Source organism: Pseudochaenichthys georgianus, chromosome 17 (genome assembly GCF_902827115.2).
Source record: "Pseudochaenichthys georgianus chromosome 17, fPseGeo1.2, whole genome shotgun sequence".
NCBI lineage: Eukaryota > Metazoa > Chordata > Actinopteri > Perciformes > Channichthyidae > Pseudochaenichthys > Pseudochaenichthys georgianus.
The window spans coordinates 24434051-24458809 of NC_047519.1; the positions used below are offsets into that span (position 1 = coordinate 24434051).

At 40.2% G+C, this 24759-nt stretch overlaps 1 protein-coding gene across 6 annotated transcripts in view; it reads right to left on the reverse strand.

The window, feature by feature from the left end:
- Nucleotides 1-24759, reverse strand: part of tnr (tenascin R (restrictin, janusin)) — a 225220-nt gene that overhangs the window by 85735 nt on the left and 114726 nt on the right. For all 6 annotated transcript variants that reach the window (XM_034104811.1, XM_034104816.1, XM_034104813.1 and 3 more), the window contains 4 exons: nucleotides 3664-3784; nucleotides 2503-2725; nucleotides 2250-2350; nucleotides 1211-1373 (listed from right to left, as the gene is read on the reverse strand). In XM_034104811.1, the coding sequence (XP_033960702.1) occupies nucleotides 1211-1373; nucleotides 2250-2350; nucleotides 2503-2725; nucleotides 3664-3768 (592 nt within the window). In that variant the 5' untranslated portion in view covers nucleotides 3769-3784. The remainder of the gene's footprint in view (nucleotides 1-1210; nucleotides 1374-2249; nucleotides 2351-2502; nucleotides 2726-3663; nucleotides 3785-24759) is intronic.

The window sequence follows — 24759 nt, forward strand, 5'->3', positions numbered from 1 at the left end:
TAAAATTGGTTTTCCATGAATTTAGTGATGGATTGTAAACTTTTGAAATGTAGCATTTAAGTGTTTCTCAGTTACAATGTTGTTGTTTTAATAAATCAGACACTGATGGTGCAGCGCTGTACTGTACCTCTTTATATAGGCATTTTTTCCCTAACAATGTTTTTTGCGCTGATCAGGGGTACTTGGCTGAATTTATTTTTCAAAGGGGCTACTGTACATTATTGAAAAAAGTTTGAGAACCAGTGTCCTAGAGCACCATTGTGGTTTTTTTTAACCAAATATCTCTCAGAGGGGCGCGGGGAGTGGCTCCTTATTTTCATCTAAAGTAAGACCCAGAATCAGCACTTTTGAAACAGGGCTGAAACGGAGGGGATTATGGGATGCTACAATGCATGATCTGTTTGGTATTTGGAGCCAAACACTTCAGAGACATGTTTTGTATATATCTGAAACATATACTATTGATGAAAAATAGTATAATAGGAGACCTTTAAATCGAAAGGGAATCAGTGTTAGGGTTAAATGATTAGTTAAAATTAGAAATGAACAGAAATGAATCTTTTCCGTCTTGATATCCAGAAAAAGTCCTATCCCTCTTTGATGGAAGAAACAGAAGTCAAGACATCGATGAAAAGCTGTCTCATTTCATGCATTTCCATCCAGCCGCCGTCCTCCACAGCTGAACATTTCATCCTCATTCTGATTCACATCCTGACTGCAGGAGATAATCATATTCCCACAGAAGAGATTGAGCGTTTTCAGGAAATATTTGAATAGGGTGATGGTGTCAATGGAGCATATCCTTTAACCATAATATATCCTATAACTTTATCCATTCTAATCCCCTCATATTATAATACCGGCATCTTCTGAATAGTGAACTAAATTCTTACCAGTCGCAAAGGGTTCTCCACAGCTTTTAGACCGAGACTGTGTGTGAAGAAAAACAATAACCCTCAAGCATCAATATTCTGCTGCCGTCTGTCTCCCCCATAAGCTGTTTTTTCTATATCTTTTACTTATACTACCGGTCTTTTTCGATTTGCCAGATGTGAGTTTTGAAGCTTTTTAACATTCAAATGCCTAATGGTTGATACCAAAGGGATTTATCTGCAAATATCTCAGGTCAAATAGCTTATATTTTCCAAAAACAACATCCTCCAGCTTCCAGAATCCTTGTACATGTTTGTCATTGTTAAACAGTTCTCACCCATGGCTGAGCTCTCCCCACAGCACCCAGAGCCGCACTGAGCTCTGAGCAGGGACACTTCTCTCTCCAGCATCTCCACCCTGATAGCAAGTTGCTGAATTGTGGTTGTTGCCGTACAACCACATGCAGCCTTTGGGATGTTGATGCGGTGAGTGAATGTCACCTGAAGTAGAACAATTGTTTGGTTAAGAAGTGCATTTTGTCACTTAACGGCATTGAATAAGCTTATTTAATTCACAGTAATGGGATAAGGAGGATTCTGTGAATTATTTTGAGTATCAGACACTTTCCTTTAGTCTGGTATATTCAAAACGAGGCAGAATAATTAACCAACTTACCATCAGCTTTCATGGTTTAATATCAAAAGAATCAAAATATTTCTAGAAAATAATTCAACCCTTTCCAACAGCAAGGATAAAAGGAGGCATCGCTAATTTGAGCAAATCCAATGAAGGCACCAAGAAAAAAAACTCTAAACAATTCAGAAAGGAAGTGGAGTGCTTACTACAGTATGACTGTTTGAAAAATGTCTGTGTTATTCATAAATTGTGAGGCATGTTTTTTTAATGTATAAAGAAACAGTGCTCTCCTTAATACATAATGTCGAAATTTGAAATGTAATCATTTATAATTATTATGCTGGAGTGGTTTTTCAACAGCAATCTATCAATATTTTAATAATGTTACTTTTCTATTAATTAAACTGTAGGTTATGTACTAGAATTCACAATGACCACAGCCTTTAAAGTTTACTATGAAATATTCTTTTAACAATATGTCCTGCTTGTGTTTTTGCTTTGGGTGATGTGTCTCTTTTAAATAATTCTAGGCAAAGCTACATATCACCGTGAATATCAGTAGGTAAATGATGATGTGTGATAAAACAGATGTTTCCGTTCCTCATGAGACTGTCTGCCTAAATAACTCACAAACAGGCTCTTCACATCTCACTCTGACAGTCATCCAAAACGCTGCATTGCTCTCTTTGCTTTATATTCTAATCAAACAAAAAACAAAAAGTCATTGCTAAAACCCGTACCTGGCTGTCAGCATCCATCGTCTGCTCCGTGTATTCTGTTGGACCATTGGGAAACATTGGACCCTCCATAGAAGGTCTGGACTCCGACTCGGCATAAGAGCCTTTGAAGCAAAAAGAACGTTTTTTTAAAAGTGTATAAAAATACCGCATGCATGTGTGTGTGTCTCTATGAGAACAAAAGATGGCTTCAGGACAGAAGATAAGAGAACTACAGAGAGTTTCATCAAACGCTCGATCGATCGGAAGACCTCACCATCACCCGGGGCCGGTGGTGCGTTGGCGTCCACGTCCACAGAGCACAGAGACTCCGAGGGTACGTTGATGTTGTACACGTGGTTAAATATCACTGGTTGATCCCGCAGGGTCTCGTTGTCTGGGGAGGCGGAGGGGGGCTGATCCCTCCCAGAGGTCTGCCTCCTCACTCTGGTGGTACGAACCAGCTTGTTGTCTCCTGAAGGAGCAGCGTGAGCGGCAACCTTGAGAGAGAGGCAATGTGAAACAAAAACCACTGCAGACGGTTTGGACTCGGGGTTTGTTTTTGTCCTTTATGTCTTGTGTTTACAGAATATGATGGGACTAAAAAACAAAGAGAACTCCCCATGGGAGGGGCACAAAACAATAAGACATTAAAACATAGTATATCAAGGATTTTCTCACTGACAGCAACAGTGACGATGCCATTTTCAAGTTAAAATGTGGGCCAGAGCTTATGCTTTCTCTCTGTAAGTTACAAAGCACAGGTAATTGCTAACATTAGATAAGGTAACATTTCAAGGGAAATAAAGCCACGGGCAGACACCATGAGATCAACCAAGGATTGTATTTATGATGACACCTTTTTGAATATCAACGCTACCTGTGCGCAAACCCAATTACTGAACCCAGTATGGCAACCGTAACCAGGCACAGCAGGTCTCTCAAGATTGTGATTCCTCCACATTTTGATGTGTGTGTGCATGGGGCTGTAGTTAGCATAATACTCTACAAGTAAAGAGTTTGGAGAGTGTATGAGTTAAATACAAGAGTAAAAGTGTAACACATGTGTCAGTGAGATCCACAGATGTAACCTGCAAATGTTAGTATGTCCTCTGAAGCAGCTTCCTACCAGTAGGAAGGCCAAGGAGAACATCATTAACTAGATGTGCTGTGGGGTTACAGGTTACTGATATCCAAGGTGCAGTATTTCTGATGTGTAGAAGAAAAGTAAAGAAAAAGAACACTCAACTCAAAATTGTCTGTTCTCTGTAATATGCTAAATAGTCAGTGTGAATTTGTGCCCAGAGTCAAGTGATTAACATGGCTGGCTAAAATAGTAGATTAGAAATACATAATAAATAAGGGGGAGGAAAAAAAAGCCGTGGGAAGCCTTACTCAGAAAAGTGGACAGGGCGAATTTGTACCTAACCTTTTTTACCTGGAGAGCAAGAAACAGAGCCAGAGCCAGGACCCAGCCTGCTGTGGGCACAGTGGCCCTGTGATGCTGCCGAGCCAGAGGCATGCTGGGATTAAATCTCAACATTCCTGTCCAGGCACACCTGTGGAGGAATGGAGAGAAGAAGAAAAGTAGGAGGAGAGAAAAAACAGTCAGTAATGTTGTCTTTGTTGAATATGAAATACACACAGAAGTGTAGTGCGCAACCATGGAAACATATCTGTTCATGTGTGTGTTTATTCTGTGTGTTTCAGTGCATGTATCAGGAGACCCACTGCAGCTTATCCTTATCCTCTGTCAATGGAAATAAAAGCCTTTGATCTGATGTAAAATAAATGACTTTAGAAGAGACACTCCTGTTTGGATTGTGGAACTGGCTAAGAACCTTTGAATGTATTTCACTAGGCAATACCAAATATTTGATCTTTCCACTTGGGAGGAATACGGAAATATTGCTCGGGGAGAGAGTTGACAGATGGATTTCAGTAGAGAAATGGTTTGAGTGATGCCGCTGTAATCCCCTCTCCATTGAGTGGGGAAGTGAGAACGCTGAAGTAAAAGCGGCACAGAGGAAAAACTGATGCGGATCCTTCTAGCTGACTGTCACATATCAGCACAGATAAAAGAGTGCCGGGCAGAAGTTTGTCTTTAATGTGGCTATTTGAATGTATTGAGTTTTGCCACTATCAGCTGAATCAAACATCTTACTACAACTGCAGAGAGGCTCTATTCTGCAAGTGTGGGGACAGCTGGTATCTTGAAAATATAAGGACGGGACTGAAAAGCAATTATATCTGTGGTAGGAGTGTGTGTGTGGCTGTGTGAGCGTGTGTGTAGGGTGTAATTTAAAGCACAATTCCCTTGAGTTTTAGCATGTTCCTTTCTCTCTGTGTAAGATGAGCTTGTGTAGTCGATTTTCAAAAGGCTCTTTTATCACAACAATGCATCTAATGGTGGTGAGGTAGGCTGCCGCTCTCGCCTTTTACGAAAGCCTGATGGAAATGTTCCTATCACACCTAACTGACTGCCTTTTTTTGATCATTTAGGGGTGACATGTTGAAACCTGAGCGTATTTGCACATAAATGAGAAACACAAAGAATCCCAGTGAATATAATATAAAATCCTTTTAAGTTGTTCTCATTGAGGGAAAATAAAACGTGTTTTTTAAAGTCATGTATACACAGAGCCCCCCTCTCACACAGACACACTCAGAGATGGCAAAAGTACACACATCCTTTACTCAAGTAGAGGTACAAATACTCATGTTTACAAATACTCTGATAAAAGTAGAAGTACTGACTAAACATCTTTACTCATGTAAAAGTAAAGAAGTATGGGCTTCGAAATGTAAGTAAAAAGTACCCATAACTACCAGCTGTTTTATAAAGTAACTGACCTCCCTTTATATTAATAGAACAATAATGTCATTGTTAGCTAACGAATGTTTCGATGCTGAACAACGGCAAAGATTACAAAGTGGTCATTGGTCGATCTTCGAAATGGTCGAAATGATGGATACACGTAGGCCCGGTTCCAGAACAAAATGACTCAGGGTGCATCTGAGATTAGAGAGGGTGCAGTGGTAAAGTGCTATTTTTATAAGTGGGGAGTGAACCTAACACCCTCTAGGGGGGTCCTCACCTCCTCTAGGGGGGTCCGGGGGAAAGCTCCCCAGGGAAGCTTTTTTTTTTTTTAAATATTGAAGTTAAAAGCATCAATCTGGTGCACTTTGAGAGCAAAATTAAGAGATCTATGGATCTATGTGCTCTTTGCTTGGTTCATGCCTTCCCAGTCCCTTATCATGTAGCATATAAGAGCATGGCGCCAGTTGTTGTAGCCAGTTGTGGTGAAGGCATCTGACTTAATTGAACCAAAATGTCTACATGCATAGCAGAAGATGGCATCTTTTTTACATGAATATTCCAGCCAATCTCTGTTTTGAGACCATGAGCTGCAAAATGAGCGCCTTACCCCACTGTACAGGCGAGTTGGGTACTTTTTTAAATATACCTGGGCAGGCTCTATTTTGCTGAGGTCCTCTGGCACTTGCGGGCCGCTGAGGGGTGGTGGTGTTTGGGGCAACGAAGACGGCTGCGGCTGCTCCACCTCCGTGGGCAAGGCGGGCAAAGCCGGAGAGTCGGGCGTTACTGTCCACGACAGTGGCCGCGGGTAACGTATTGTCCCCATGATCTGAACCTGCAGTAGATGCAGTGTTACTGCTGGCGATAAGGGCTGGTTGTTTTAACCATTTTCTGATGTCCATCACTGACTGCTGTGTAAGCACCTTGCAGATGACGAACGTGCAGCGGCACAGATCACGCGCACCTGACATAAATGACGTTTAAATTGACCAAATAAAAACAGCAGGTCAATGTTATTTAACCACAATTACAATTTATTTTATTTCAACTATATTCTTCTTCTTCTTATTATCATTATTACTATTATTATGACTACTATTATTATTATTGTATTATATATGTAATATTTTCACTTTTTTTTCTTTTTTCACTTTTCATTTTTCAAATGAGGGTGCATAACGACTCAACTATATATAACCGGGCCTGGATACACGGATCGTGTTAAAATCAATAGGCACGCAAAGACTATGAAAAAAATAATGACCACGCCACCAAATGCACATTAAAACTAAAGTAACGAGCCTGTTTTGAAAATGTAAGACGTAGAAAGTAAAGGTATTTCTGTTAAAAATGTAAGAAGTAAAAGTAAAAAGTCGTCAGAAAAATAAGTAGTGGAGTAAAGTACTGATACCAAAAAATGTACTTAAGCCCAGTAACAAAGTATTTGTACTTCACTACTTCCCACCTCTGGACACACTTCACTTTCAAGATCTTTTGCACATACCTGAGAACATCCTTCATTTAAAGTCAAAGTGGAAAAATCCTCTATGTGCTTGAGGTTTGTTATGTGTGCTGAACAGAAACACTGTTGACACATACAGTATATCATAAAGACCCACAGGGGAAAGATAGCTGGTCATACGTTGCAATCTACAGCATGCCTCGCTTCCCACAATGCTTTACCGATGACTTTGGCCTTGCTGAAAATGACTCCCGACCAATACCTACTGCTCCACGCTGAAGAGATGGAAAATATTCTACTTGGAAACCCTCCCCTCAAGCATGCTGCTGTCTGACACGACACAAGCAGTTTAACTGGAGAATTCACCAAACAAATGAGAGGCATGCTGATGATGAAGGTTGTGCGATGGACAAAGCCAACCGGAACCATCTCGTTCACAGCCATTAGCTAAAGCAGTCGCCTTTCTCTTGGCTTCAGTCGACGACTTGCACGGGATGATGATAAATGGGTCTACATGGTGGATGTTGCACTCACTTCCTGTTACAGGCATAACGGAAAACAGCTCTTGGAGTATATGAGGCCAATACAATCCACTAACAATATATCTTTGTATTATTTCTGTTAAACACCATTATATTGAGGATGATGCTTTAATGGTTTGTAATTAACAATTTTTCCTAATAATTGTCAAGAAATGTCATGGAAATATGTGTTTTGGTCTAAAAATCAGTAGGGATTATCATCATCTTTCAACGAAAAACGTATTTTAAAGTAAAATAATTATTTATTTGGTAATCACTTATGATTTGAGACATTATTCTTTACATACAGTACATTACAATGAATGTAATACTTGTCTCTCTAGGATATCTGACACGCTGTGCACTGACTCTTACATACAGTTACTTACATTATTACTGATAAACCTTTTATTTCCTGACTTTAAATGTTTTGTTGTTGTTTTAATAGATAATACTTCAAACAACAATACAATTCTTCCAAGGTAAACAAGGTGTTGATACGTCAGCATTGTCACTGTAAATATACTTTCATACTAAAATTAATCTTCTGTGACGAAAGAAGCGCTACTCATAAATAAGCCAAGCTCTACTATATATTACACCAGGTTCTTAAACCTCTTTTCTATGACACAGAAGGTACAAATAGATGTGTTATGAGATAAAGGTGGAATGCAACCTTTTCATCGCACGATAGACAAAAGAGATAAAGGTTTTGCTTTAAGGCATACTGCTTTTAAACCCATACCAAATATAGACACCATACAGTACATGAACACAACCCTATATACACAGCTTTGCATATAGTGATGAAAGTTTCAAAGAGTTTCAAAGTCACAGGGTGATATTTTACAGCATTGGGTCATGGTGCAAACTGATGCCCAGAAGCATTTCATCGCACAAAGAGGAGAGGTTTTTCATGGAGGCCCAATTAAGGACAGAGCCACTCATTCAGAGTGAAGAGAATCCACATGCTTCAGGCACTAAAACTGGCTTAATTTATTCACTTTCTTTTTTCATCCAGTAGAGAGAGAACACACGCGCACAAGCACATTATCTAACACTCAGAACTGATACATACGCCTTCAAACCTACAGTACCGTTACATACGTCATATCCACATATACGCGTGGGAAAATACACACAAAACATCACAATGTTATGTGTCGGGTGTTTTTAAAGCCCTTCATTGACTCTGTGTAATAAGCTCTGAAACAATGCTGTCATTTTATGTACTACCTGGTGATTTCCTTGAGACAAATTGGATGAGTTCCCCCCCTGTGGGGCTAAAATCAAACTGGCTGTTCCAATTATAATAAAAACCATCGGGAAAATGTATAAAGCACCACAGAGGGAAAGGCAACATATTCAGCTTATACAATAGAAAAGAGGCCAATGGGCAAAAAAAGTGTAACCCTGAAACGAAACACAAAAACCAGCACGGTTACAAACGTTTTATGTAAAAGATAATCACTTTGATCTTATCAGTCTAACTCTCTTATCTCTGTTAGATTACATTTCTCTCTGAGGTGAGTTTTGTCTGTATTGAATCCATCACAATATCTTTCTCTTTCATCCATAATGTGGTTAACGGGCAGAAGAGTTGATGACAAAAGAGAATTACATTTTTTGAATTCAAAGTGTAACTTCACCGATAGACCTAATCCAATCTTTGTCATGTGGCAACTTTAAAAAGTATTTTTTATCACATGCGCCTATAGATGTTCTGCTGGATATATGGACGGCAAGTGCTACATGTCAAAGAAGCATATCGTACTTTTATAATTAAAACCTATAAGATGAAAAAAAGATATGATGTACATGTTGGTTATATTTGTAATCTCACTATAATGAATGTGAAGACTTTGAATTGCTCAATTAGGCTGACAGAAGTTTGACTAACCTCAGGGATGGGAAGAATCCGATTATTCAGCAGAGCAGTGCGCTCTTTAGACTACAATTAATTTGAACAACTCCAAAAACACACAGAGGTGATTCTATGTTGCCCGAGTGAAGCATTATTGATTTAAATGAAACAGTTTGGCATTTTGGTAGCTCACCATGAACTTTTACTGCAGTGAAGTGTTAAGAGAGGTGTCCGTAACGCTAAGGCAGTGCAATGCAAAAGTAACTTCAGGGATTACTGGGATTTGTGGTTGCCGACTACAGGTCAAAAGCTCACACTGTGGAGGGTTTTATGCAGCCTTGAGGCTTTATGAGGCATTTCCCATGCTTATAACCCAATCCTTATTTCAAAGGTTGCTTTTTTGTGTTATATATTAGCCTACCTGAGCTTTATATACACTCTGTAAACACTCACATTGGTTAACCTAGCTGGTGGTTGACAGTTTTATATGTTCTTACAGGTCTCCTATCATGCTATTTTTAGGCATATATTATGGATCTCAGATATATACAAATATATAAAAAATGTTGATGTCTATGATGTGTTTTGCTCAAAATACCAAATAGATCATGCATTTTAGACATCCCTCATATCCCTCTGTTTCAGCCCTGTTAGAGAACTGCAGGTTTCGGGTTCTTAGCTTGCAAAAAAAAAAGAGGAGGGGGAGCTAATGCCTGCTCAGAATTCTACGAGATACAGCTAAATGCTGCCGTGATTAAACATATCATGTCAGGAGGATGCGTCCCCAGCTGACCCAGAAAGCGACGCAGGTTCTGGTCCAGGCTCTCGTCACCTCACGCCTAGACTACTGCAACTCCCTCCTGGCTGGTCTACCTGCATGTGCCATCCGACCTCTGCAGCTCATCCAGAATGCAGCGGCTCGTCTGGTCTTCAACCTTCCTAAATTCTCCCACACCACGCCGCTCCTCCGCTCCCTCCACTGGCTTCCGGTGACTGCTAGAATTCACTTCAAGACAATGGTACTTGCGTACCATGCTGCAAATGGATCTGGCCCTTCCTACATCCAGGACATGGTTAAACCGTACACCCCAGCGCGTGCTCTACGCTCTGCATCAGCCAAATGACTCGCTGCACCCTCGCTGCGAAGGGGACCCAAGTTCCCATCAGCAAAAACACGTGGGTTTGCTATCCTGGCTCCTAAATGGTGGAATGAGCTCCCCATTGACATCAGGACAGCAGAAAGCTTACACACCTTCCGGCGCAGACTGAAAACTCATCTCTTTCGACTCCACTTCGAGCGATATAACTATTAACAAAGCACTTATATACTAATAAAAGGCTGGCTTATCTAAATCCAGTTGAGTAGCACTTGAAATGTTTTTGCTCTATGAAGCCTGATGTACTTATATGATTCTGTTTTCGTCAAGTTTGTATTTTGTTGGTCGAACGCACTTATTGTAAGTCGCTTTGGATAAAAGCGTCAGCTAAATGCAATGTAATGTTCCAAACCACATCAAGGATTACTTCTGAAACAGTGTGGTGAGTTCAAGATGAGTTACTTTTTTTATTTCCTGCTTTTTTACACATACTCTTTCCAGTACAGGTTAGCTCTGAGTGTTAGCGATGATTGCTAATGTAAACAAAGACCATATTACGTCCAAAACATGTCGGGCATTGTTTCTGATAGCAACGTTTCTGTTTGGGCGTGGGTCCACATTTCCGATATTACCGATAAAGAGAGAGGGTTTTATTTTCTGACACTTTGTGAGTTCCCTGACGCACCGGGGACACATATTTATGTATAAAATGATAGGTCCTCTACCTGTTAAGCCCAAAGCCTGTCTTTCAGGTCTCAGGCTCGAAAATGACATTCCCAGAACAAATTACTATTATCTTCCCTTCTAAAAGGGGTAGATTAATAAAAAAAAATCTCAAAGCAATGATAAACCTGTCAGTTGGATGTAGAAAAGTCAGAATCAATATAGATGTTTTCATTTTAAAGTAAATTCAGATTGAAGCTAGTAAAAAAATGTAAATTATAGTTTCCGTCCAAAATAAACCATTACTTATAGTGAAAACCACCCTTGAATGATGGGATAGTAAAAAAAAAGCTTTAGGAATCCAAACTATAACATATAATAAGAACCCTGTATCAAGATTGATGCAAAACAAGTGAAATATGACATTTTTAGAGAGATTGAGAAGAAAAACCCACCTCTGGGGTCATTTGGGTGGATTTGCTATATCTCTGGAACAAATCGGTCGATTTTGATGATTGACACCACTTTTGAACCGTCAGAGCCAATAGAATCGAGAGGGAGTTTCTAAATCCATCTAAACATTACCATTGGTGAATGAGAGTGATGCGCAGCCAGCATGCCCAAAACCGGAAGCTGGGTTACGCTCTCATACACTCTATATGAAAACTCAGAATATGGACATAAATGTTATGATAGATAATCAGTAATCATTTCAAAGTGACATACTGTAGAAACATTGGATTAACCTTCAGCAGCATTTATATGCATTTTAGTGCCATTGAATACAACTTTTGATTAGAAAACAGCAAAGGTAAGACGTATTTGCCGTTTTGGCCACGTAAAGTGAAGTTGTGTGTTGCACAGTGATGATACTTATACCATTGGAATCTGTGGAATCTCATATGATAAGCTTTCATATGGTATCTTGTTTGTGCAGATCTAATGAAGTATAACATATTTCTACCGTGAGTTATGTGCTAAGTGTGTTAGCACTCTTTCGCTTAGTGCTAATTCAGACGCTTGACGTTAGAGTTGTGTGTTGTTTCGGTAAAACATGTTCATAGCGTCAGTTAGCTGAGTTTGTTCCCGTTAAGTGGGTATGACACATCAATAGGTTGTTACATGTTAAGAAGCCCTGAGACACAGTTTCGTGAAAAAACAGCTGTCAGATGTCCATGAATCATCCTGAGATGTCTCTGTCTCACTTTGTCCACAGTAACGCCGATACACTGTCACTTCACTGTGGCAGTAACATCTGCTTACACCGTGCATCTGGCTGATTACATCTTTAGTCGAGCAACAACTGAACCTCCTGACCCTGTCTGCATACTTAATATATTCATTTGCAGTCACATTATTCACTGTTTGGATTAACTGGCAGTTTGAATTAAAGAGCGAGTTTACATTATAGAGTTCCCAGACTTTACGTCCTTCATGCTGCAGAGAACAGTTCATTTTGTTCTGATTTTAACTAGTTACCAACGTGACTGTGTTGTGACTTTCACTCAATGAAGTGTGGGTGATAAGTGTCAGGCTGCATGTTTCACAGTGTGTGAAGATGGGTTTCGATCAGCCTCTGAAACAGGTGATTTTATCTCACCTAAGAGGTAGTATTTTTGAACATGTTGGGAGATGTTAGGGCTTGCAACAACAACAACAACAAAATGTATTAGATCATCTGTTTCTATTTTCCTTACATTGTCCGTTGCTCTGTGCCCTTAGCTCTCTGGTTCCTTTTGAAAACAAACGCTTAATAAATACAGGCTTTCATTTTCTATTAAATTGTACAAAATATTTTCTATTTCTGACAAATGTTTCCTTTGAAGCTGGATGATATTGTTGTTTTTTTCACATAATCTTTGTCACAGTTTATACCAGTTTAAGGAGCTAGCTTGCACAGTATTCACAACTACTAAAAATAACCTACAGTTTGTTATATATGTTGATTATGGAAAAAAACAAGGACATTCAGTGCATCACTGTGGTTCATATGTGATTTTCAAAGTTGTATGGCAGAGAGGAATAATTTGTAGGAGGATTTGGCTTTAAAGTCCGTACAAACTGTTAATTAGAGCATGTCACGAAATAAAGCACAAAAGTATGTTTGTGATAGCAGATATGTTGTGTTTAAGGTAGTTTAGGTTAATTGGTTTTAGAAGAGAAAAAGGGCAACTCTTAAACAATATTACACCGGGATCCATGGGGCTGTACTGCATGTTCTTAGATTTTGCTGTAGGTGTGAAGAGTTGTCTTTTATGACACCAACAAAAAGATGACAGCTTGTTATTACCACAACAGAATCTGCTGAGAGCTCTTCCCTCCTTCATCCATAATGATTCCCTCACCACCCATGAGTGAAAGGAGCAACGACTGGGTGTAATGTGTTGTCAGCATTAGGGCCTAAGGCATGGCAATTGTCATAATGGGACACGACTATTCCTCTGGGCTTTCTCTAAAAACACGATGCACAGTTTTACCAAACATCTACAGTACCAATGCAAAATGTATTCAAAATATGTATAATAGGACATGCTATGTATATTAGGTCCATACACAGACCAAATCAAATGATTTTTTTTCTCGCATTTAGACATTTTAAAACAAAAATATTATACAAAGGAGTGAGAGTAAAATCATAGAGGGACAAATGAGAAGAAGGTTTGAGAGACTGAGAGAAGAAAGCTACAGAAAAAGAACATAAAGCTCAACAAGCCTCTCTCATCCAACCAGCTGCAACATGAAACAAGAAGCAGCCACTGAACACCTCCCTCCCACACACTGCTCACTAATCACAGCCTCTGAATAAATGTGTGAGTAGGTGTGTGTATCTGTGTGTTTTAGCAGTTAGGGACCCACAAGAGAGAAGCATCCCTGTTGGATTACGGACGGGGTACGTACTTGAAAGCTTCATTAACTTCCACTGTGTGTGTGTGTGTGTGTGTGTGTGTGTGTGTGTGTGTGTGTGTGTGTGTGTGTGTGTGTGTGTGTGTGTGTGTGTGTGTGTGTGTGTGTGTGTGTGTATGTGTGTGTGTGTGTGTGTGTGTGTGTGTGTGTGTGTGTGTGTGTGTGTGTGTGTGTGTGTGTGTGTGTGTGTGTGTGTGTGTGTGTGTGTGTGTGTGTGTGAGTGATGTGTGTGTAGCTCACTTTCCATGGCCAAAGGGCTTTTAAGACTGTTGCCTCCCCGACTAAGTGCTCGCTGTCTGCCCTGAAGACATATGTCTCAATCTGTGTATGTGGTCTTGTTCCCCTCTGCGGCCCTCGGGGGGGGGGGGGGGGGGGGGGGCTCAGTGAGAACAGATAAGTCAGCCTTGGGAGCAGCTCATTGAAACCATCCCTTTACGAGTCGAGAGGAGGACAGTGAAAACGCTTAATGAAGCTATCGCCTTCTGTAATCCAGCTGCGATGGTAATCACCAGTGCCCCCCCAGCTGCTGATACACACAGGCGCTCAGAGAGACCCTGTGTGATCATGAGCAGACAGAGGGAAGGCTGGAAGGCATCGGGGGCTTCTTCTGGTTTAAGATGCTAAAGGCTGGATGTCAGTCTCAAGGCTGAACTGGTACCAGAGGGACAGGAAGCATCAGACTGCCGCGTGTCAATGAGTGAGGAGTCAGGTTGCCATGGTCACGCTTCCTTTTATCCGTAATTTTTCAAAGAATGACCTCCACTCTCAGCTGGTCCATCTTCTCCTATTTGCAGCTCTCATTTTTCATTATCCTGACTTGTCATTTTCGCCATCTCCTTTTATCTCTCTGACAGGTTTTTCATTTGCTCTCTTTCTTTCTCTGAGGATTTTCTTTATCCCTGAAAGTCATTTTCTCCACTCTGTACGGTAGATCTGTTGTTCCAGAGATGTGCTGTATAATCACACATCTATGTATGGTGGATTTTCCAGCTGAAAGCCACATACAGTAGATAGATACAGTATGGAAAGACTGACATTTGCTCAGCTTTTTTCATTGTTCTCTCTCTCTTTTTCTGGCAGATCCTTGTTTTCCCCTTCTTGCTCGCCCTAAGGAAGTAAAGCCATAACCTCCATTTGCACAGATTAATGTGCAGCCACCTCGACATGAACACAAAACCAATACCAGGCCTTTTTGCGTGGGTGATCGCTCACTCTCTCTCTCTCAGCTGTTCCTTTATTCTTTCTTCGTCCATGTTTCCCTTTTAGCCCTCTCTGTCTCTCTTCCTCTCTCCACCTTGTAAATGGGACTGTGGCAACATTACGATGCTTTTCTCATTATACTCATCACTCTGGCCAAATTGCCTTGTCTTTCAGGACCATTGGGCTCTGTTCATTGGCTGCTCCTGTAAACCTGAGGGCTGCACAAGTCTTTCCCTCTTTCTCTGGGCTGTTGCAGAGCAAAGATGGGACCATGAAATAGATTTTATTCTACAGCAAATAATACAACCGCAGGCCATGGATGCCAACTGCACACTGAGACCCATTTATCCAGGCAGATGTAAACAAGCACTGAGATAACATGCGGCAAGGAAGCGCTTCAACAGCGTCAATCTTCTGTAAGCAAACCTGACAAAAATGACAACCTTCCTATAATTGGTTGTACTTGTCATCATGAACACCCGTCACATACTTGGACATCAGAGGATTGATATGTACCAATGAGGTATATGGGAATATAAGTTACTCTTATGTTGCATTGAGCCATATCGGCCTGTGGCTACACAGTAATAGTTGCTGTTGACACTTGATGTATTATTGTCTACAATTAAAACAATTTCACTTGTAAAGAAGATTGTATCACTTGTGTTTGCTGTGACCATTACTATAAATATATATTTTAATACAGCCAATGAGCAAAATGAAGCTCAACAAAAAGTCAACTGAACGGTGAAGATGTATTGGTGATACTGTACTTCTGTACATGCTGTATATGAGGCTACATAATAAGCACTTTAACACTACATTATATACGTAAACAATGTATTATGAGATTTTTTTTCTGCTTTCCTTTATTCCAATGCTGTCTCTTCCTTGGAATACTTTATTAATTAGCAGAACAAAAGGGTAACCATAGTCCTTTAATTAGAATGAAAGAGAAATGCATGATGTCAGTCATTTTAAATCCTAGTCTCACCAGCATTTGTATGCAAGCATTGCAATTTAAAATCTGCGCACTTCTCCGTAAGAGAGTACATAACTGTTTATTCCCTGATCCTGAATAATTACATGACTGTATATTAATAAGGTTTATGTTGTAGGTAACACTCATATCCTCATAACTAAAATAAACAAATAATTTAATAACTATTGGTTACATCCTTGTAACCAATAGTTACAAGGATGTAACTTAGCTGCTTTTTCTCAGCAGGAAACCGATGGACTGTCCACTCCAAGTAGGGAATGAGTCCTTACCCCAAGTGAAGGAGTTCAAGTATCTCGGGGTCTTGTTCTCGAGTGAGGGAACAATGGAGCGTGAGATGGGCCGGAGAATCGGAGCGGTACTGCAGTCGCTTTACCGCACCGTTGTGACGAAAAGGGAGCTGAGCCAGAAGGCAAAGCTCTCTGTCTACCGGGCCATTTTCGTTCCTACCCTCACCTATGGTCATGAAGGATGGGTCATGACCGAAAGAACGAGATCGCGGATACAAGCGGCCGAGATGGGTTTTCTCCGCAGGGTGGCTGGTGTCTCCCTTAGGGATAAGGTGAGAAGTTCGGTCATCAGGGAGGGACTCGGAGTTGAGCCGCTCCTCCTTTGCGTCGAAAAGAGCCAGTTGAGGTGGTTCGGGCACCTAGTTAGGATGCCACCTGGACGCCTCCCTAGGGAGGTGTTCCAGGCACGTCCAGCTGGGAAGAGACCAAGGGGTAGACCTAGGACCAGGTGGAGGGATTATATCTCTTCGCTGGCCTGGGAGCGCCTTGGGATCCCCCAGTCAGAGCTGGTTGATGTCGCCAGGGAAAAGAAAGTTTGGGGCTCTCTGCTGGAACTGCTACCTCCTCGACCCGACCACGGATAAGCGGGAGAAGATGGATGGATGGATGGATGGTTACATCCTAGCCTAAGTTTGGAGTCGACTCGGGTGGTCTTCCCTTCATCTGTGGTGTGGCCTCGGCAGAAATATAATTGATCTCAATACACATTCAAAACGAAAGAGACAGAACAAAGGAAGCATTCACACAGACAGACAGGCAGAAAAAAACACTGACTCAAAAGTGGGAGAAAGCTAAAAAAGCTATCGGAGGGATGTGATACAAAGTGGTTGAGATAGAGTTGGAATAAAGGGCACAGGAGACGGAGAGACCGAGACACAGAGTGGACAGATGAAAGAGTGTGAGAAGACAGTTAAAAATGTACAGAGTGGAGGTAAATGCTTACATCCTTTTCAGTTAGCCCGGCTAAAATCACAAAACATGGCTTTTAGCAAACACATTTTCCTTTTCAGACCAGCCCCGGGGGTCATTTTTAGAATGGACAAAATAATAAAAATCACAAAGGTAGAAAATGCTCACAAATTAAATGAAAAGTTGCTTGAGATTCAAGCATAACAACCAATTCAGAATGCACAAAACAAAAAAACGTTACTTATGTTCTACTCACAACGGTGTCTGTTCTTCAGTATTTCTGTTACTTTTCTGTATTAGGCACAAAATATACAGTATGTTCAAGGTTTTTAAAGAGCACTGCTATTTTTCAAATTGTCTCTCCACTGCAGAGTATGGTACCTACATAACACACATCAAACAGCCTGTCAGTGCCTGACTTTGACATACACTTACAGTCCTCCGACTCCTTCTCTTATATTTCTCTTCCCTTATCTTTTTGCTCAGGCATGACCTAAAACAAAAAATGGACTCAAACCTTCAAAACACCTCCAATCTGTCCCCCCAAGAGCTGCCTGTGGGTCTGTCTCCTTTCAAGTAAGCATTTTCTGTCCTTTAATCTTCCCCTTTCAAAGGCTTCTGTTGCTTGTGGGACTGAAAAGCTTTCTCCTGGAGCTTTCATATAAAGTAAAAAGGTGGGGAAAGTCGGCCTTCTACCACCTGTGCTATCTGTTTTCTCTCTCTCTCTTCTATAATTCGAAGGTGGGTTGAAATGACACACAAGCCGCAGCCACAATCCAATACCATAAGCTGTACCGAGACGATAAAGTAACTATGGAGGATCAAAAGGATTGACACGTTCTTATGTTGCTGCTGTCTGTTCAATGCTATGACAGTGGGGGAAGGAGAGGAAGTGCTCATGGCGCGACGTCGGGATTGTATTCAATTACCGAATAAACAGCTCAACGGCAGAGACCCGCAAAGCTGGTTATTTTAAAGCCTGCGCAGCATTTTGTCTCATTGACAGGCATTAGAACGTGAATCTGCTTGTGTTTGTAGTGACAAGTTTATTTGTTAATGACAGCTTCTCTTTGAAATGTGAATAACCCACTATATGGTAAGTACTAGTGATATTTTACCCATGCTGAAACAGTCAATTACTTTGTTCTTATTTTAGTGTCTTTTTTGTAATTTTTTTAGAACAAAGTCATTTTTTTGTTGGGAAATGTCCTGGTTTAGTGGAAAATAAAGGGAAATATTTTGTTTGGAGTTTTGTCAATTGTATCGTTATATCAACACAAGCTGAATAAGGTAAAAGTTAGTGAGTAGTTACATTGTACATGTATTGCCAGCATATATAATTTGGTCACATGTTTTTTTCATCAACCTTCCTGGAACCTACCCAAAAATAGTAACTCTTTTAATTACATATTTTGTCCTAGAAGTGTTTGATTGGTTGGACCGGTTGGACCTCCATAATTGACTGCTTTCGGCTTGATATGAATCACATTGGTTAAAAATAAATTATTGATCAAGCTCCAATTGGACTTGTGAGATTTCTATTATTAATGTAGCTACAAACTGCTGGAGCAGGTTGAAGAGCCTTTCATTACTGATCATACTGAAGAAAGATTGGTCAGACTTTAATCATTGAAGGGATATGAAAAAGCCATGAAATGTAACACTAACAATCTGATTGCTCCAGTCCCTTGACTATCATTTTATGGTAGAGGCCTCTTCTGGCACAAACCTGTGGGTAAGGTGTTGCTCTTTTCACCACATGCAATTTACAGAACCATCAAAAAACAAGGATTCAACCATCTTAAAAGGTTGGATTCAACCCGACTTGTGGAAAGCATTCTATTATACACTGAACAAAAATATAAACGCAACACTTTTGTTTTTGCTCCCATTTTTCATGAGATGAACTCAAAGATCTAAAACATTTTCTATTTACACAAAATAACCATTTCTCTCAAATATTGTTCAAAAATCTGAAAAAATCTGTGATAGTGAGCACTTCTCCTTTGCCGAGATAATCCATCCCACCTCACAGGTGTGGCATATCAAGATGCTGATTAGACAGCATGATTATTGCACAGGTGTGCCTTAGGCTGGCCACAATAAAAGGCCACTCTGAAACGTGCAGTTTTGCTTTATTGGGGGGGTCTGAAAACCAGTCAGTATCTGGTGTGAGGGGTAGGGGTAGGGTTAGGGTAATGTTGTGAATCGAGTGGCCCATGGTGGTGGTGGGGTTATGGTATGGGCAGGCGTATGTTATGGACGACGAACACAGGCCACTCGATTCATAACATTACCCTAACCCTAACCCTAACCCTCTGTGTTGGAGCATAAGAGAACATCGACGGTGACGACCCACTTTGATTCATTCAAACATTCAAAAATGCTTTCTGCTGCTGCGGACAAGAAAGCCAAACAACTCACGTTCACCGAGGCATCAACTTCCAAAACCCTTTTGAGGGCTACAAGAAACGAGGTGAGTAGCCAAGATTGAAGCTGGTCAGATAACGAACGAGTAAATGAAAACAGAATGAGGCGGAGAAGTGTGTGTGTGTGTGTGTGTGTGTGTGTGTGTGTGTGTGTGTGTGTGTGAGAGAGTGTGATTAAAATAGCCCAATTGCTTTTACAATAAATAAACATTGAATGTGTTTAATTGAATAGTAAAGGGGTTTAACGTTAGTGGCAGGTTGTGTGTGAGAGAGAATAAATAAATAAGACAGCCCAATATTTATTTTTACCGCATATTTAGCATATTTCGCAACTTTCCGCATATTTCGTAACTTCCCGCAATTTCACCGCATAAAACCACATAAAACCCTGCATGTTTGATTGCATAATCAAGGATGTTTGCCCGCATAATCAAGGATGTTTGCCTGCGTTTTTCTGGAGGGTCTACCTATGCATCTGCATGGTCCGCCTATAGGAAGAAACGGCCCTGAGTGCACAGAAGGACTCATCTATAAATGTTATTCATTACCTTAAAGACACGTCTTGGACCAGAGCCTAGCTGTATCTGAGCTTTTAAGCTCTCATGAGCCTGAGCACAGCATGAGATCCAGAGGCAGTGCTGCTCCGAACATGTTTCAGTCTAGACGGACGACAGCTTTCTCCATCAGAGCTCGAGCAGACTCTTTGAACAACCTGTCTGATGAGATCAAGCAAAACTCTTTAAAAACCTTCTTTGAGCACTACGATTTCTCGAACTGCAGTATGCTGGTCTGCCACTGATTTGTGTTGTTCCGATTGCTTTGGGCTTTAGAGTATAGCTTTTAAATTCAAAACACATAGGAAAAGAAAAACAAATACAGAAACAAACAAAAAACATATGGTACAGATTTATGATAATCAAACTGCTTCTTGTTTTAGGCATTTCTTTAAAAGAATACTTCTTTACGGCTTGTTATTTACACCAGTTTTCCAGCTTTGATGCCCTCGTCCTAAAAACGTTCTGCACACTTATTTGTTATTAACACAGAGAGTTGCAAGCAGCTATTGTCTGAGATCACAGGATGTAGTCTTGTTAGACGTGCCAAGAGCAAGGACTGTCTTAGGTAAGACAGCTTTTATGTGCGCAGCTCCACTTGCTTGGAACAATCTTCAGCAAAAATTGAAACTGAGCAATCTCATTCTTCTGCATGTTTTTAAAGCTAGGGTAAATGAAATGCTTGCTGATACAATGGGCACTTGTAAATGTCTATAACTATGTATCCTGTAAATATAATGTATAATAATGCTGCAGGTCTCCCTTGAAAAAGAGATCTATGATCTCAATGGGACCAATCTGGATAAATAAAGGTTTGAAATGAAATGAAATTAATGGTCCTACTAAATGTATACCTTATTTTCAGCTGAACTGAGCTTTTATCATTAGTTGCTCCAACCCTTTAGATCAGGGGTGTCAAACTCAATTTTATCAAGGGCCATATTAGCATTATGGTTGCACTCAAAGGGCCGGTTGTAACTTTAAAACTATACATATATAAATATTTAATATATATTAGACCCTCCAGAAAAAGGCGGGCAAAAACCCTTGATTATGCGATTAAACATGCAGGGTTTTTATGTGATTTTATGCGGGGAAATTGCGGGAAGATGTGAAATATGCGGAAAGTTGCGAAATATGGTAAAAAAAAAAAATTCAATATTGGGCTGTCTTATTTATTCTCTCTCACACACAACCTGCCACTAACGTTAAACCCCTTTACTATTCAATTAAACACATTCAATGTTTATTTATTGTAAAAGCAATTGGGCTATTTTAATCACACTCTCTCACACACACACACACACACACACACACACACACACACACACACACACACACACACACACACACACACACACACACACTTCTCCGCCTCATTCTGTTTTCATTTACTCGTTCGTTATCTGACCAGCTTCAATCTTGGCTACTCACCTCGTTTCTTGTAGCCCTTGAAAGGGTTTTGGTGAACGTGAGTTGTTTGGCTTTCTTGTCCGCAGTAGCAGAAAGCATTTTCGAATGTTTGAATGAATCAAAGTGGGTCGTCACCGTGGATTTTCTCTTATGCTCCAACACAGTTGCACGGGGTGCAGAATAGCTTCCCCCCACAAGACATCGGGGTACTGCTTTGCCCGGTCTTTCGCAGAAATGTTCGTCGGTAAATGAGATGGAGATTTTTTCATCTTGGTGTTTTCTCTCTCGTGTGAGTTCCACACATTCACTCTACGGTGTTGTTTACCTTCTGTGATGCGCGAGCTGATGACGTTGTGTCATCTACATCATCATCATTATCACTACTTCACGTCAAGACGAGTTAACTTTTTTTTCCTCAACTTTGTGTGGAAAAATGCGGGGATTATGCGGCCTTTTGATAAATATGGGGCCTTTTAAAAATCTGCGCCATTTTGCTGATTATGCGGTAAATTATGCGATCGCAGAATCTCGTCTTTCTGGAGGGTCTAATATATCAAATAATGTACTATATTACATTATTGCCTCTGCATTGGATTATTATCGGATAGGGTATAACTTCATAATTAACTACGTCTGAAAGCAGAAGTCTAGGGCAAATAATTGAAAGTCTATTCAGTGACAATGTCACAAAATGATTGAAAAAGGAAAGCCAAAATCTAAAAAAAAGAAGTGACATTTTGAAAAAAAAGTAATATTTTGAAAAAAAAGTCAAATTCTGAGGAAAAGGCTAATTCTAAGAAAAAGCATCTCAAATTTCAGATGCATTGTGCTACATGTAGTTTATGGGCAATGTGTTACTGTAAATCTGCATGTAACCTTATAATAAACATATTATATTCTTTGCAAGCTCTTGTTGTGGGGCCACATATAATGAAGTCACAGGCCGGATTTGGCCCACGGGCCTTGACTTTGACACCCCTGCTTTAGATGATTACCTGAGGAACTTAGACTAGGACACTTATTGCACCCTATAAATGATCTCTCGAGACTCGCACATTGTTTTTTTTATAATTCTGATTCTAATCTCATTAAGTGTTCTTTTATGCACTTTTATCCATTGTTTCTCAACTTATTTTTGTGGACTGAGATGCTTTTGTTTTATTTAAGAAGCACTTTATAACAGAAGATTTAAAAAGGTACTTTTTAAGTTATGGTATTATTATCAAAATACTTTATATATTTTTTAAGTTAGCTGTTCATTTATAAGCTTTAATACATTTAGAAACAATGCGTATTGCACCTGAGCATAATGACAGTAAAGAAGACCAATCACTATCACAATTTAATGGAGGTTCAGCTTTTAAAGAGGTGGGTCAGCCTGTTAAGACATCCAGTATTGATTGTGCTTACACAAGGTCAAATTGGCAAAGCTTCCCGAACAGAGAGAGGTAAGGTCAGTTTGAATACGTTATCTTGTCTGCATCTCTGTACCAGACATCAGATTGTGGTGCTATCAGTTCCAGGAATAGCCTGGTGAACAGAGGATACAAAGGTCCAGTTCATTAGCAGAGAGCCCACAGCGACAGACTGCTCCGACTGCTTTCTGCAGCACAGTCCCCTGATGCAAAAGTCAAACTGAATAAAACAGGGGAACAGTTATAAATAGGAAAGAAGGATCATGTAAGGGATAGTTAAATGTGTTAATTAGACATTTGCAGTCAAATGACTTTCTGTGAGATCTGTAAAAAAGTGGATGGTATCGTTTATTTGCGCGGTAACATTTATTTATTCAATTTGACCAGTGTCCACCTTAATGTTGGTACACTAAGGATAATTGGATTCAACTCCTGGGGGAAAAACTAATGCAAAATATATTTTCAAGAGGTTTTAATGATACACTTTTACCAAGAATTTGAAACCTCTGATAGCATTTGAATTCTGCTGAAAAACTTTGCTCAGAGGAGATATCTGACTGGACATATTTGACCAGAAGGGGGCCTCGGCTTCACCTATAGGTCATATGTGTCACCAATGAGCCATGCTAATATACACATACCAAAATTAAATGTCCCCTTTGAACATAAAATAGTATATTCAAAATAATCAATCATTAAGCCTTCAGTACCCAGTGAAATCTCAGGGTTTTGTCTAAACCGGGTAACAGGGACGCTGTACCCTCTTACTTTCGGTGTGCACCCTCATTTTAAAGTGATGCCAGAGAACAACATTTCTGTTTGTCACAAAATCTGAAAATCGTGTAGAATAGACCGTCAGACTGCATAGACAGCTTTGTTTTTACGGAGCTCCGATGTCGCATTGTTTTAATGTCTTCGGCGCCATCTTGTATACGGGCGTCAGGTTCTCCCAATAATTCATATATCTTATATAAAAGATCAGCTCCACAGTATAGCCCTCATACTATATTGGTCTAGAATAACCCCTGAACGCTCACATGTACAGTAAGTCAAATATTATTGAGGTAAATCCATAAATTCTTATTTTATCACATTGCCACCCACCCTTACAACACAAAAACCAAACAATAAAAAAACTGTGCCTTTGTGAATGTGTAAATGCAGAAAACTGAGAAAGAGATGCATAAAAAGTCATATTCAAAAAGCTGTCAAAGCAAACGTCAGTAAAATCCTGACATCTCAACTCCCTTGATATACAATAAAAATACTCGAAATCCATCTGCTGTCAGCGGAAGTAGAAAGACTCCACACTCAAAGATTTGAAAGTTGTTCTCCAGGGTCTGTCTGTCCTTGTGTTTCAGTTTGTAGTATTCTGTTCATATGATTTCCTGCATCGTGTATCCACAATGTTTACTCCCTACAGTGAAACACACTCCAACACTGCCTGCATATTACATCTCACTATGTAGCACTTTGGTTGACTAAGTGTGACAGTTGAGACAGTCACTGCAGATTATATTTGAGGGTAATGAAGATTCATGTGCAGGAGTCTTAGTCACAGTTTCTCTATATTCTAAACCCATCTTTACGCTGAATTTCTGAGTCCTGTCGAACCGCTTCGAGCTGCTCAGATGCATCTCGACAGTGTTTCAGGAAACAGCTCTGGTCAGTTCAAGGAGCTGTTTGTACTCTTCTCGATGCACCACTGTCTGCCAGCGCTGCAGCCATAATCAGGTCTGACACAGGCACACGGACCATAATCCCCATTGATTAGACACCTGAGATCAAAGGCTTCCTCCCCCGTCACTCTCACCTTCTGTCTCCACTCTGATTACGCTGCTTCTTTCTTTGCCTCTCTTTGTCCATGCTCTGCTCTGTGATTGCATGTTTTCTCTTCTGAAGCTCCTTCCTGTTTCAACAGCTGCTGTATTTTGACATCTTTCAATAAAGAGATCCCAAATCATGACACCTCAGTCAAAATAAACTGGATCATTA